The sequence below is a fragment of the Pongo pygmaeus genome, chromosome 5, assembly GCF_028885625.2.
Source record: "Pongo pygmaeus isolate AG05252 chromosome 5, NHGRI_mPonPyg2-v2.0_pri, whole genome shotgun sequence".
In the NCBI taxonomy this organism is placed as follows: domain Eukaryota; kingdom Metazoa; phylum Chordata; class Mammalia; order Primates; family Hominidae; genus Pongo; species Pongo pygmaeus.
The window spans coordinates 43170139-43185607 of record NC_072378.2 but is presented as its reverse complement, the minus strand read 5'-3'; the positions used below and the strand labels follow the sequence as shown (position 1 = coordinate 43185607).

General features: G+C 41.4%; 1 protein-coding gene across 3 annotated transcripts in view; it reads right to left on the bottom strand.

Annotated features, from left to right (window-relative positions):
- Positions 1-15469, bottom strand: part of BICRAL (BICRA like chromatin remodeling complex associated protein) — a 114992-nt gene that overhangs the window by 41966 nt on the left and 57557 nt on the right. The window contains exons 4-7 of one of the 3 annotated variants that reach the window (XM_063666986.1): positions 14433-14528; positions 2687-2732; positions 1896-1944; positions 1737-1805 (exon numbers count right to left, since the gene is read on the bottom strand). In XM_063666986.1, the coding sequence (XP_063523056.1) occupies positions 1737-1805; positions 1896-1944; positions 2687-2727 (159 nt within the window). In that variant the 5' untranslated portion in view covers positions 2728-2732; positions 14433-14528. Of the gene's footprint in view, positions 1-1736; positions 1806-1895; positions 1945-2686; positions 2733-3532; positions 3873-14432; positions 14529-15469 lie in introns of those variants that run through there. The other 2 variants (XM_054493395.2, XM_063666987.1) reach the window with 2 other exon arrangements.

Below are 15469 nucleotides of genomic sequence, written 5' to 3'. Positions count from 1 at the left end.
CTTATAAGTAACTATGAATTAAGAATAATTTCTTTAAAGATTATTATGTAACAAGGTTCAAAACATTCTAATATGAGTTTCTCAGGTTGTAACCTTTCTGAGTCATTTTAGAAAGAATGTTGAGGCCAGGTGCAGTGGCTCATGCCTGTAATGGGGCGGGGATCACTTGAGATCAGGAGTTCAAGATCATCCAGGCCAACATGGAGAAACGCAGTCTCTACCAAAAATACAAAAATTAGCTGGTGTGGTGGTGGGCACCTGTAATCCCAGCTACTAGGGAAGCTGAGGCAGGAGAATTGCTTGAACCCAGGAGGCAGAGGCTGCAGTGAGGCGAGATCGTGCCACTGCACTCCAGCCTGGGCAACAGAGCAAGACTCCGTCTCAAAAAAAGAAAGTTGAAAGCTTAGAAAAACGACAAAGTGGATATATAGCTTGTCTTTTTATTATTTAAAAGACAACCTCATATAGCTTGTCTTTTTATTATTTATTTTTATTTTTTTATTTTTTTGAGACAGAGTCTCGCTATGTGGCCAGGCTGGAGTGTAATGGTGTGATCTCGGCTCACTGCAACCTCCGACTCCTTCGTTCAAGCGATTCTCTTGCCTCAGCCTTCTGTGTAGCTGGGATTACAGGCACGTGCCACCACGCCAATTTCTGTGTTTTTAGTAGAGATGGGGTTTCACCGTGTTGGTCAGGATGGTCTCGATCTCCCGACTTTATGATCTGCCTGCCTCAGCCTCCCAAAGTGCTGGGATTACAGGTGTGAGCCACCGTGCCTGGTGTATTATTTTATTTATGTATTTATTTATTTATTATTTGAGATGGAGTTTCGCTCTGTCGCCCAGGCTGGAAAGCAGTGGTGCAATCTCGGCTCATCCTTTGCCTCCTGGGTTTATGCAGTTCTCTGCCACAGCCTCCCGAGTAGCTGGGATTACAGGCGCCTACCACCATGACTGGGTAATTTTTTTTGTATTTTTAGTAGAGACGGGGTTTCACCATCTTGGCCAGGCTGATCTTTAACTCCTGACCTCGTGATCCACCCGCCTCGGCCTCCCAAAGTGTTGAGATTACAGGCATGAGCCACCGCGTCCGGCCTATTTTATTTTTTAAAAATAGAGACAGGGTCTTGCTATGTTGCCCAGGCTGGTCTTGAACTCCTGAGCTCAAATGATTCTCCCACTTTGGCCTCCCAAAGTGCTGAGATTACAGGTGTGAGCTACTGCACCTGGCCATATAGCTTGTCTTAATTGACTAAGTTAAAAGTAGAAAATGTCTACACAATTCAATAGATTTTCTTCCTATATAAATTACAATAGGCTGGGTGCAGTGGCTCACACCTGTAATTCCAACATTTTGGGAGGCCAAGGTAGGTGGATTGCTTGAGCCTGAGAGTTCAAGACCAGCCGGGCTAACATGGCGAAACTCTGTCTCTATTAAAAGTACAAAAATTAGCCCGTGTGGTGGCATGCGCCTGTAGTCCCAGCTATTCGGAAGGCTGAGGTGGGAGGATCGCTTCAGCCTGGGAGGTCGAGGCTGCAGTGGGCTGTGATCACACCACTGCACTCCAGTCTGGGTGACAGAGTGAGGCCCCATCTCAAAATAAATAAATAAAATAAAATTAATTACAACAGACAAGGTAAGGATTCTCATGGTATAAAGGCAGTTAAAGGCTCAGTTCACAAGGCATCAATCAGACAGAAACCATTCAATCATTGCATTTAGTTTCCAATACTCACACTAGAGTTGGCGAAAATTGAATTTGAATTGGCTGCAGAATATCCTGCATTAGTCAAGTCATCATTGCTCTGCAAAGATACAAATTCAATAGGTGGTTACTACTTTAACTGTAAAGCAGAAACAAAATAGATGTCTGTGGTATTCTATGCATAACTTACAGATTTATTACTAGGTCCATGTAGAAAATAGTTCAATGCTTGTGGGTCTCTAGAAAAGAGAGGAAAAAAAGATAAAACAACAAAAAAATATACTATCTATATTTAGAACTAATTTTTACTAGAGTAGAAAGAAAATGATTTATTACCTGAGTAAAATCCTCTCCATATTTTAAAACAATTAGCAGGTTTTTTTTTAAATCTTGTTTTTGTTTTGATATTGTGCCATTTCCTATTATTATTCAATTCTGCCTCCTGGGATTTATTAAGAAATAAATTTAATAAATAATTACTTGCTGAGCGCAGTGGCTCATGCCTGTAATCCCAGCACTTTGGGAGGCTGAGGCAGGAGGATCACTTGAGTCTAGGAGTTGGAGACCAGCTTGCACAACATGGCAAAACCCTGTCTCTACAAAAAAATAAAAAAAAAAACAAACACAAAAAATTAGCCAGGCATGGTGGTACATGACTGTAGTCCCCACTACTTGGGAGGCTGAGGTGGGAGGATCGTGTGGGCCTGGGAGGTGGAGGCCACAGTGAGCTGAGATTGTGCTGCTGCACTTTAGCCTGGGTGACAGAGTGAGACCCTGTCTCAAAAGGGGAAAAAAAAAAAAAAAGAATTACTGAATTACAACCCCTATGTTAATCATGTCTCTGTTTCTCTACTAAACCTACGATCATCATTTTATTTTTATTTAAAATACCTACCAGGTGTTAATATGCTATTAGGTTGTCTTAGTGTTCAGCAAACCTCACACATTTGATTTACCCGGGTTTTGGAATAAGCATCTTACCCAATAAGATCAAGGAGACACGAGTCATCATCATCATCCATGACAACTATAAAGAAAAGGGAGAGGAAAACGGGTTTCAGTAAGGCAGATTAGACAGTAGTATCAATGCAATACAAAAGTATGCCTTACACTTTTCTGGATAAATAACTGTAATTCATGTGAGTTTTCCTCTGCTTATTATTAATGTAATTTAAAAAATTTTGAGGTCATTTGAGAGATAAAGTATTCAATTTAAACTTTTTATTGAAAACAAACCTTTAACTTATAAGTCAAAAAAGAATCTAGACAAATCAAAGATAGTTGGCAGCAACCTCCCTCACATGCAGATTCCCCCAAGGGGCTATAAACCATGAATAGTAACTTCCTCAAAATGTACAATAAACAAGGGGAGAAATAATATTTATGTTTTAGAAAAGATCTCATAGACATAGAGGTCTTTTAATTTTGTGACTCAGTGTTCCTAAACATGGTGAGCAATCTACATTTTTTGCCATATTCTGGCTATCTTTAGGAAGATAGGAAAATGGTTCTTCCTGCATTTAGAGAGAGAAGAGGGGGCACCCTAGCCGCAGGCAGTCTCTGCAGGCTCTGGCCTGCCGGTCCTGCATTCTCCTTTTGCAGCAGCACCACCCCTGTTCAACTCCAAACAATCTACATCCTAACACTAGAATCCTTAAAGTAGAGAATCTCAACCAAAAAAGTTCACCCCAGCTCCAGGCCCTGAGATCCCTCTCTCCCCCGCCAGCAACAGCGTCAAGCTTAGCCAGTGAAATGACTACGCTTCGGCTGAAACAACAACAACTGCAGATTCCAAGAGCAGCTCTCCCCACAGACTGGGAAACTTACACTAGTGATCCGACACCTGGCAACACCGCCTCACACCCCTTTTGAGCCATGCGTGGAATAATTTACATCACGGAATGCCAGGGCCAAGAGTTCTGGAGCAGTTGGAAAGGGCAGTTGTGAACGGCAGTTGGACGTAGGAATGAAATCCTGAAGAGATGCCCAGAAGAGGGACACGCCCGAAGAAGGCAGAAGGGACAGTCTCTACTAAATGTTTTTCCTCTGTTAAAACTGCATCTCTTCTCCAATTCCCTCAGACTTCCCACTCTAACAGTCACAAGGCCAAACTAGTATAAAATGTACTCCTGCTACATGGAAGGTAACTTGCTTTCCTCAGGAAGAGTCTGGAAGGGGTAAGTACCCCCACTGGGATCTGCCAGGGATCTTCCCCTTGGCGGCTGAATTCATTCAGATGCTGAATGATCTGGGAGATTACAAACCCTGTGAGTAGAATCCAGTGGAGAGGAGAAATGATGGTTGAGAAAGGAGGAACAAGGAGTGGGAAAAGATACCAAAAGGTGACTCCCAAGGCTGAAACTGACAAGGACAGCTGGCTAAGTGAAACCTGCTTTTTAGAACTCAACTTGGAGTTACTCACGGGCACACTCACATGACTATACTAGTGTAACATGACTGTGGAGGAATGAAGATGGGACAGAAAGGAAAAGCAGGAAAATGATCATCACATAGATACAGAAAAATCTGTGTGAAGGTCTTCCCTTAAATCCTGACGACATTTAGTTAGATAAAATTGTATTAATCATGGCTCATCGGCATACCATAGGCTTGTCTCTCAGGCATCACAATCATATGGAATAAATTAGCCAATTATGATATACATTAAGCCTATAAAGGAGATATTACTTTTTTAACATGACCACTTAAATTGAATTCTCCTGTATCCTTTGTGAATTCTTTTTAAGTGTCTGTCTCTGGAACAAACTAATTAATAAAAATGTAAGTGAAAAATAGCCTATACCAAAGAAAAACACTTCCACAATTCTCCCAGCTTCCCTCCTTACTTGACACACTTGCCTAGTTCCTCTACTTGATGAGGTGCCCTAAGGGTTAAACAAGCCCTGAGGCAGGAAGTCAACACCAGTCACTCCATTGAGGTGTTACTACCACCAGCACTTTCAAGCACAGAGAACATCTGCTACCCCTAAGTTTAGAGTGACAAACTACTCCTTGAGTAGTGCAAACAGAACACTTTTATAATATTGAATGAGATTAAAAGCCATTGTGCAACCTTCTCTACCAAACAAAACAGGGAGTCAAACACTTGGCTTGAAAGAAGGCTCCCTGGGGATATCTACCCCCTATCAGCAGCATCAGGAACTGCCAGACAGGCCTTCTCCTCTGGTCCCAGTAGGTACAACTCTAGGAGCCTTTACAGTCAGGGGCACCCTGAGAATTCTGCTTTTTAAAGGGCCACACTCTTTTCTCACCTTAAACAGTTTCAAATTAAAAGAGATGACCCTTAGCCCTGTATTCTCTAGCTTCAAATAATGCCAAAATATAGTCATAATATAGCCTAATCCAGGGGTTCCTTTCACCAGATGACCTATGGTCCATCAAAGTAAATTTACCAAATCAAAATTGTAAAAATTGTCTATGATTTTAAAATGGGAAGATAGGCCGGGCGTGGTGGCACATGCCTGTAATCCCAGCGCTTTGGGAGGCCAAGGTGGGTGGATCACCTGAGGTCAGGAGTTCGAGACCAGCCTGGCCAACACGGTGAAACCCGTCTCTACTAAAAATACAAAAAATTAGCCAGGCATGGTGGCACATGCCTGTAGTCCCAGCTACTCGGGAGGCTGAGGCAGGAGAATTGCTTGAACCTGGGAGGCAGAGGTTGCGGTGAGCCAAGATCACGCCACTGCACTCCAGCCTGGGTGACAGAGCGAGATTCTGTCTCAAAAAATAAAATTAAAAAAAAATAAAATGAGAAGATAATCTGAAGATCAGTCACTAATGACCCAAAAGTGAAGAATTTCGTTTTCTCTGGAAAGATTCTCCCTTTACTTCTGGACTCCTGTTGAGGCTCTTTTCACATTCAAGTAACAACCCTGGAATCCCTAGATGGGTGGCTGACCCCAGGTAGATTTTATGAGGCTAAGGGGAAATCCCTGGATGAGTGATTGGAAACTATTTCTTGGCCCAACAGACGTGAGCAAGATGTCTTCCCCTCTGTAAATAGCAGCACTCGACAGTGGGATTTGTCGTGGAGGGAAGGGGGCTGTAGGCACCCCAAGAGTTCAGAAATCACTGTCCTGAACACCTGACTACCTCTCTTAAAAAATTAAAGCTAATATTTAAAATTGTTCTGAATTGCACCAACAAACATCTTAAATAATAGCTTTTAATCAAGAGGACAGTGTAAAAATGACGTTTCAAAGAGGCGGGGAAAAGTTGTTAACAATATGGGGAAAATAAGGTAGATTCACACCTCATATCTTACACAAAAATAAATTCTAGATGGCTCTAGGAGTTAAATGGTGGAGGGAGAAAGAACCTTAAAGTAATAGAATAACACATGGGAGAATTTTTTTTTTTTTTTTAACAATCTTGGAGTGAGGAAAGTCTAAGGATGTCATAAGACACACAAGTTATAAAAGACTGACAAAGTCAATGACATAAAATGCAAAGCTTCCGCATGATAAAAGAAAAACACATCATAAGCAAAGTCAAAGACTAAAACAAATAAACAAAAATAACTGGGAAAAATACCTCCACTTCATACCCCAGAGGGCTTTTCTCCCTAATACATAAAGAGCTCCTATAAATAAGGAAAATTTTTTTATCAGGGCTTTTCTCCCTAATACATAAAGAGCTCTTATAAATAAGGAAAATTTTTTTATCAGGATCCGTCCAGAATATCAGTCAAAGATTTAATCAGTTTATGAGCAATCAATTCACAGAAAAGGAAATACAACCAGCTCCTAAGCATATAAAAGAATCAACCTTACTTACAATAAGAGAAATATAAATTAATATTGTAGTGAGATACTACATGTCCTGTCAGATTGGCAAAGATAAAAAAGTTGGAAGGATTATGCTAGCAGGGAGTGGGGAAATAGGAACTTTTATACACTGACAGGATACAGACTCATATAACCTCTAGTGAGGGCAATTTAGCAATGTCTTTCAAAATCTTAAGTGCACAGATCAGCTTACCAAGCAAATCCATTTCCAGGTATTTGTACTGCAGATATTCTTTTTTACTCACCTTTTTTTTTTTTTTTTTTTTTTAAGAGATGGGGTCTCTCTATGTTGCCCAGGCTGGACTTGAACTTCTGGGCTCAAGAGATCCTTAACCCCCTAAGTAGCTGGGCCTACAGGTATGTGCCACCATAACCAGCTGTCATGTGGGTATTCTTTCACATGTGCCAAATGATATGTGTATAAGAATATCCAGGGCATGGATAAAAGAACAGGCTCTGGCTTACCTCTGCCAAGATATATGTGTAAGAATACTCTCTGCAACATTAATTTTTATTGTAAAATAGCAGAATAAATTTATTATTCAATCATTTAAAAAAAAGAATATCCAGGGCAGTATTATTATTATTATTATTATTATTATTATTTTAGTATTAATTGGTTTTAACAAAGGACTGCAAAACCCTAGATGTCATGGGTATGGGGTTTCTTTCTGGGGCAATAAAAATGTTCTTGAACTGGCTTGGCAATGTAGTGAGACCCCATTTCTACAAAACATTTAAAAATTAGTCGAGTGTGGTGATACACACCTGTAGTTCCAGCTACTTGGGAGGCTGAGATGGGAGGATTGTTTGCTTGAGCCTAGCAGGTCAAGGCTGCAGTGAGCTATGATTACACCACTGCACTCCAGCCAAAGCGACAGAGCCAGACTCTGCCTCTTAAAAAAAAAAGAGTTCTTGTATTAAACTACTGAGTTATATACTTTAAAAGGGTGAATTTTCTGGTATGTAAATTATATCTTAATTTAAAAAACTCTCTTAAAAACCCTAAATGTCCATGATTAAATGTCCTGGTTAAATCAATTATGGTTTACCTACATAGTGGAATACTCTGCAGTCATTAAAACTAATGAGGCAGTTTTAATCGTACTGACTTGGAAGGATATATGGTCAATTAAAAAAGAAAGGTGCAGAATAGTATGTACATTATGTTCCCAAATGTGTGTGGGGGAAATACACACACACACACATATATATATATACACACACACACATAAATGATGTGTGTGTGTAAATGCACAGAACCTAAAATGAAACACAGGTAACCAGTAACACTAGTTGCTTCTGGGAAGAAAACAGGGTGACTGGGGAACAGAGGAAGATACACTCTTTTTTTTTTTTTTTTTTTTGAGATGGAGTCTCACTCTGTCGCCCAGGCTGGAGTGCAGTGGTGCAATCTCGGCTCACTGCAAGCTCAGCCTCCCGGGTTCACACCATTCTCCTGCCTCAGCCTCCTGAGTAGCTGGGACTACAGGCGCCCGCCATCACGCCCAGCTAATTTTTTGTATTTTTAGTAGAGACGGGGTTTCACCATGTTAGCCAGGATGGTCTCGATCTCCTGACCTCGTGATCCGCCCTCCTCGGCCTCCCAAAGTGCTGGGATTACAGGCATGAGTCACCGCGCCTGCCCGATACTCTTTATTTATATGTCCTTTTGTATCTTTTGAAATTTGTGCCACATGCATGTAAGATCTAATCAAAAAAGAAATACAATTAATAAAACAAGGAGAAGAAGGACCCAAAATGGTCCTTGAAGTACAAGAACCTCAAGTCACTTTAGCCGGGTGTGGTGGCGCTTGCCTTTAGTCCCAGCTACTTGGTAGGCTGAGGTCGGAGGATGACTTGAGCCCAGGACATGAAGGTTGCAGTGAGCCGTGATCTTGCCACTGCACTCCAGCCCGGGCAAAAGTACCAAACCTTATCTCAAAAATAAAATAAAATTTAAAAAGAAGCTCAAGTAAGGCTTGCTCTCCTTAAGTATACCAAATATACCAAATACTCAGAACTTTTTTTTTTGAAGAGACAGGGTTTCATTATGTTGCCCAGCCTGGCCTTGAACTCTTGGGCCCAAGCAATCCTCCCCTTTCAGTCTTCTGAGTAGCTAGGATTACAGGTGTATGCTACAGTGCCCAGCTAAATACTTATAACTTTTTTTTTTTTAATTTTTTTTGGTAGAGGCGAGGTCTCACTATGTTGCCCATGCTGGTCTCGAACTGCTGCACTTAAGTGATTCTCCACCTTGGTCTCCTAAAGTGCTGGGATTACAATTACCATGCCCAGCCCTTAGAACATTTTAAAGCAGCCTAATGGCCTGGAGAATAAGCAACATCAGCTGTCTTAAAAGAAATACTGTATCTTTTTTTTTTTTGAGACAGAGTTTCTCTCTTGTTGCCCAGGCTAGAGTGCAATGGCGCAATCTCGGCTTACCACAACCTCCGCTTACCGGGTTCAAGTGACTGTCCTGCCTTAGCCTCCTGAGATAGGATTACAGGCCCATACCACCACACCTGGCTAATTTCGTATTTTTAGTAGAGACAGGGTTTCTCCATGTTGGTCAGGCTGGTCTCGAACTCCCGACCTCAGGTGATCCGCCTGCCTCAGGCTCCCAAAGTGCTGGGATTACAGGCAGGAGCCACTGCGCCCAGCCAAGAAATACTGTATCTTAAAAATAGTCTGAATTTAATTAAGCTCACAGCAAAACTTCAAAGACCTCCAAGGCAGCGATATAACAGACTATTAATTTTTTTTCCACACAGAGGGAGAAAATCTAAGCTCTCATTAAGAAACACAATTGGTTGCAAGAACAGATATTTCAGGAAACCTAGTTCAGCAAATCAGTTTTGCCTATTTAAGATGTTCTGGGCTGGGCACGGTGGCTCACGCCTGTAATCCCAACAATTTGGGAGGCCGAGATGGGTGGATCACCTGAGGTCAGGAGTTCAAGACCAACCTGGCCAACATGGTGAAACCCTGTCTTTACTGAAAATACAAAAAAATTAGCTGTATGTGGTGGTGGATGCCTGTAATCCCAGCTACTCGGGAGGCTGAGGCAGGAGAATTGCTTGAACCCAGGAGATGGGGGTTGCAGTGAGCCAAGATCACCCCACTGCCCTCTAGCCTGGGCAACGGAGCGAGACTCCATCTCAAAAAAAAAAAAAAAAAAAAAAAAAAAAAGATATTCTGACCAGTAGCAATGGAAGAAAACCAAACTTCACCCTTAAGAGTCATAAAACAGCCTGGCCAACATGGTGAAACTCTGTCTCTACTAAAAATACAAAAAAATGAGCCGGGTGTGGTGGTGCGTGCCTGTAATCCCAGCTACTATGGGGGCCGAGGCATGAGAATCTCTTGAACCAGGAGGTGGAAGCTGCAGTGAGCTGAGATCGCACTACTGCCCTCCAGCCTGGGTGATAGAGTGAGACCCTGTCTCAAAAAAAAGAAAAAAAAAAAAAAGTAATAAAACAGGATTTCAAAGACTGCACAAACTGAAATTTGGTATGTGGCCACTATTACAAATGTTTTTGTTTCCTCCTTTATCTGCTTCTCTGTTCTTTTTCTTCTTTCAAAAATATAGCCTAGTGGCTGAGGCAAGGCAGATCACCTGAGGTCAGGAGTTCAAGACCAGCCTGGCCAACATGGTGAAAACCCCATTCTACTAAAAATACAAGAATCAGCCGACCATGGTGGCACATGACTGTAATCCCAGCTACTTGGGAGGCTAAGGCAGGAAGGAGAATCGCTTGAACCTGGGAGGCGGAGGCTGCAGTGAGCCAAGATCATGCCACTGAACTCTAACCTGGATAACAGACCAAGACTTCATCTAAAAAAAAAAAAAAAAAAAAAAAATATATATATATATATATATATATATGCATACGTGTGTGTTGTGTATATATATATAATTTATATATATACATATACATATGTGTATGTATATAACCTAGTGAAGAGGGCCTGAACTCAGGGGGTCGAGACTACAGTCAGCTGAGATCACACCACTGCACTCCAGCCTGGGTGACAAAGTGAGACCCTGTCTCCAAAAAAAAAAAAACAAAAAACAAACCCACCAAGAGCCAAAAACTACTGACATTTGCTTTACTTGTAGTAAGTTGCTATGAGTCATAACTTCCTAATAGTTTACAAACAAATTTACCTCTAAAAGGTGCTGAGATTAGCAAATTATTGAGACACTTTAAGCAGACATGAACTACGGAATAGTTGCAGTCTTCAAAATCACATTTTTACTCCCTGACCTATTGAAGGTAAAATGAACTGCAGTCACTTTATTTTTACTGACATATTTACTACTTCTAGTGTTCTTCATTCTTTTAAGTAAGTCCAGATTTCCATCTGGTATCATTTTCCTTCTCCTGAAAGGAATCCTTTAATGTTTTTTGTAGTGCAGGTCTTTGCTGATGAATTCTTTCAGTTTTGATATATCTTTAAAGACTGTGAGATGGGCACCGTGGCTCACGCCTGTAATCCTACCACTTTGGGAGGCTGAAGTGGTCTGATTGCTTGAGTCCAGGAGTTTGAGACCCTCCTGGGCAACATGGAAAAACCCCATCTCTACAAAAAATAAAAAAATTAGCTGGGAATGGAGGTGCGCACCTGTAATCCCAGCTGCTCAGGAGGCTGAGGTGGGAGGACCACCTGAGCCTGGGGAGGTTGAGGCTGCAGTGAGCTGTGATTGTGTGACTGCATTCCAGCCTGGGAGACAGACAGAGATTCTATCCCCACCCCCCAAAAAAGTGTTTATCTTGCCTTCGTTTTTGAAATATATTTTCACTGGGCATATTGTTCAAGATTGACAGGGTTTTTTTCCTTTCAGTTCTTTAAAGATATTGATGTACTGTTTCTCATTTGCATTATTTCCAAAGAAAAGTCTGCCATCATTCTTACCTTGCTTTTTTCCATAATATGTCATTTTTTCCTCTGGACACTTTAAATATTTTTCTCCTTACCACTGGTTTTATGCAGTCTGATTATGAAAAGCCTTGGTGTAGTTCTCTTCATGCTTCCAGTGGTTAGGGTTCACTAAGCTTCTAGAATCTGCAGGTTTATAGTTTCCCTCCAATTTAGAAAAATTTCAGCCATTAATTTTTTCAAATATTTTATGCCCCTCCCTCTTCTTTGGGGACGATAATTACAATTATATCATTAGACTATTTGAAGTGTCCCACAGCTCAATGATGCTGTATTTTCTTTCAGTCTTTTATTTTTTTAATTTAATTTATTAATTTTCTTGAGACAGGGTTTTGCTCTGCTGCCCAAGCAGCAGTGCAGTGGCAGGATCACAGCTCATTGCAGCCTCGACCTCCTGGGCTCAGGTGATCCTCCCACCTCAGCTTCTTGAGTAGCTGGGACCACAGGCACTTGCCATCATGCCCAGCTAATTTCTGTATTTTCTGTAGAGACAGGGTTTTACTATGTTGTCCAGGAGGCTGGTCCTGAACTCCTGGGCTTAAGCGATCCTCCTACCTTGGCCTCCTAAAGTGCTGGGATTACAGGTGTGAGCCACCATGTCTGGCCTTTTTTAGTATTTTAATCTCTCTGGCTTTCATTTAGGATAGCTTCTATTCACATGTCTTCAAATTCATAAATCTTTTCTTCTGCAGTCTCTAATCTCCTGTTAATCCCATCCAGTGCACTTTTATTTTAAAACACTGTAGTTTTCATCTCCAGAAGTTCAATTTGGGTCTTTCTGATATACTCCATGTCATTATTATTTAAAAAATTTTTTTGCTTTGTTGTCTTGGCCCAAGATGAGATTCCATGCCATTATTTGTTCAATCTTTCCACTATTTTCTTGAACTTATATAAGATAGTAACAACTTAAAAAAAAATTTTTTTGAAGAGGCAGGGTCTCACTGTGTTGCCCAGGGTGGTCTTGAACCCCTGGTCTCAAGTGATCCTCCTGCCTCAGCCTCCCAAAGTAATGGGATTACAGGCATGAGCTCCATGGCTAGCTAATTTTTGTATTTTTTGTAGATACAGGGTTTCACCATGTTGCCCAGGCTGGTCTCATACTCCTGGCCTCAAGCAATCCGCCTGCCTCCGCCACACAAAGTGTTAGGATTACAGGCATAAGCCACCTCATCTGGCCAACAAAAAATTATTAATTCTATCATCTGTATAATTTCTGCGTCTGTTTCTATTGATTGATTTTGTTGTTGTTGTTGGTCCCAATTAAGGGTGGTATTTTCTGCTTCTTTGCATGCCTGGTCATTTTTTTATTGGATGTCAGACATTGTTAATTTTACATTATCAGGTGTTGGATATTTTTGAGCTTTGTCTAGGACACAGTTAAATTACTTTACAAAGTTTCTTTATAAAATGTCTGATCCTTTTAAGGCTTGCTTTTAAGCTTTGTCAATCTTTAGTCTAGGATTCATTTTGCCCTATAGTGAGGCAATAAACACCCTTCTGAGTACTTCATCTGATATCCTGTGAATTACAAGGATTTTTGCACTCTTGCAGATGGGAACACAAACTATTCTCTGCCCTATGTGAGCTCCAAGTAGTGTTTCTTCCCAGAACTTAGGAAGTTTTCTTAAACACATCAGTTATCAGCTGAAAACTTGAGAAAGACTCTGTAGATCTCCAGATAGTGGAGTGGAGTGGAGTGCTCTCTCTCTCTGGTACTCTGCCCTGGGAACGTAGGCCATTTTTTTTTTTTTTTTGAGATGGAGTCTCGCTCTGTTGGCAGGCTGGAGTGCAGTGGCACAATCTCAGCTCACTGCAACCTCAGCCTCCCGGGTTCAAGTGATTCTCCTGCCTCAGCCTCGGGAGTAGCTGGGATTACAGGCGCGCGCCACCATGCCCAGCTAATTTTTGTATTTTTAGTAGGGACGGGGTTTCACCATGTTGGCCAGGATGGTCTTGATCTCTTGACCTCGTGATCCGCCCGCCTTGGCCTCCCAAAGTGCTGGGATTACAGGTGTGAGCCACCGCACCCGGCTGAACTTAGGCCATTTTAACCTCTCAGAGACATCAGCTCAACTCAGGCAGATTATCAGCCTTCCTGTGGGTTCCTCCTCCCCTGAGCTATGGTAAGGAAACACTCTTGACAGTAAGCTGGGTTGGTTACAGGGCTCATCTCACTTGTTTTGTCTTCTCAGGAGTCACTGTCCTGTGCTGCCTGATATATAATATCTAAAATACCATTATTTCATATATTGTGTCTGATTTTCACCATTTTTACACGGGAAGTTAAATCCAGTCCCGGTTACTCGATTTTGGCCCCATAGTCATTTGTAAGGTCTTGAACCAAATCTTTTGAAGGGGTTATATGAGTTCATTGGCAGAGATTATAGGATCAGAGTATTCAGAAAGAGGGAGGATAGGAGAAAGGAAGAAGGAAGGAGGACAGATATTTAAATTGTTTATACAGTTTTCTCCTGTGCCTCCTTTTGTTTTCTACCCTTGAAGAACAGCTTACGGAATTAGAAAGGCTCCTTCTTTAATTCCTATCTCTAATAAAGCTATGCAATGGACGTAAAGAATATTCATTATTCATTTAACAAACATTAGCGCCAGGTGCTATGCTAGGGGGTGGGAATATAAAATAGTATGACATAAATGTAATAATAAATTTTAAAATCCTTCACATTTTGTAGAACAGAAGAAGCAAGGCTGAAAAGTGAACTATTGTGTTTGAACAAACAGTTTTCCAATGGGTGTCATCACCAAAAAGTTATGCCATGAATAGCCACTTATGCAGGGCAAATAACGATTCATGTTGATAAGGATGTAAAGTATTCTCATCTTATTCTTTTTACTATATTGTAATTGTTCTGTGCTGTTAAATTTTGAAATTGCAAGACTTCACCTTCTGGCATAGTTCCCGTTTTGAAGGAACTCACTTTCTTTTGGAAGACAGACATGCAACAATTCATTACCATTGCAATGTGAGAAGTGCTACAATTTTTGGCAGGAGTTCCCAAGCTTCTTCAGGTGAAATCGCTGGGCTTTTTGTGAAATAATATGACGTTTTGCTAGAAGAAAACATGACAATATTTTCACAATTATATCCATTTGGGGAGAAAAGAAGCTATCAAACTCAGCATGATTGGCTTTAAGTTTTTTAGTTATTATTCAACCAAGGATTTCTTCATTTATTTTGTCACCAGCTAGGGCCTCCTAAAAGCAAGGAGGAGTGGGTGGAAAAGAGTAAGGCAAATTATTACAAGAAAAACTTAGAAATTTAAAAATTTGGCCGGGCGTAGTGGCTCATGCCTGTAATCCCACCACTTTGGGAGGCTGAGGTGGGTGGATCACCTAAGGTCAGGAGTTCGAGACAAGTCTGGCCAACATGGTGAAACCCCATCTCTACTAAAAATACAGAACTCAGCCGGGTGTGGTGGCACACGCCTGTAATCTCAACTACTCAGGAGGCTAAGGCAGGAGAATTGGTTGAACCTGGGAGGCAGAGGTTGCAGTGAGGTAAGATCACGCCACTGCACTCCAGCCTGGGTGACAGAGGGAGATTCCGTCTCAAAAAATAAAGAAAAATAAATAAATAAAAATTCCCAGCTGGGCATGGTGGCTTATAATTCCAGCACTTTGGGAGGCTGAGGCAGGTGGATCGGTTGAGCTCAGGAGTTGGAGACCAGCCTGGGCAACATGGCAAAACCCCATCTCTACAAAAAATACAAACAATTAGCTGGGCATGGTGGCTTGGGCCTGTGGTCCCAGCTACTTGGGAGGCTGAGGCAGGAGAATTGCTTGAATCTGGGAGGTGAGAAGGCTTGAATCTGAATCACTTGAACCTGGGAGGCAGAGGTTGCCGTGAGCCAAGATTGTGCCACCGCACTCCAGTCCAGGCAACAAGAGTGAAACTCTGTCTCAAAAAAAAAAAAAAAAAAATCCCAAAGTTGGAAAAGATGACAATTAACATAGGCAATAAATGACTCTGGTTCATCTCATGAAATGAAGA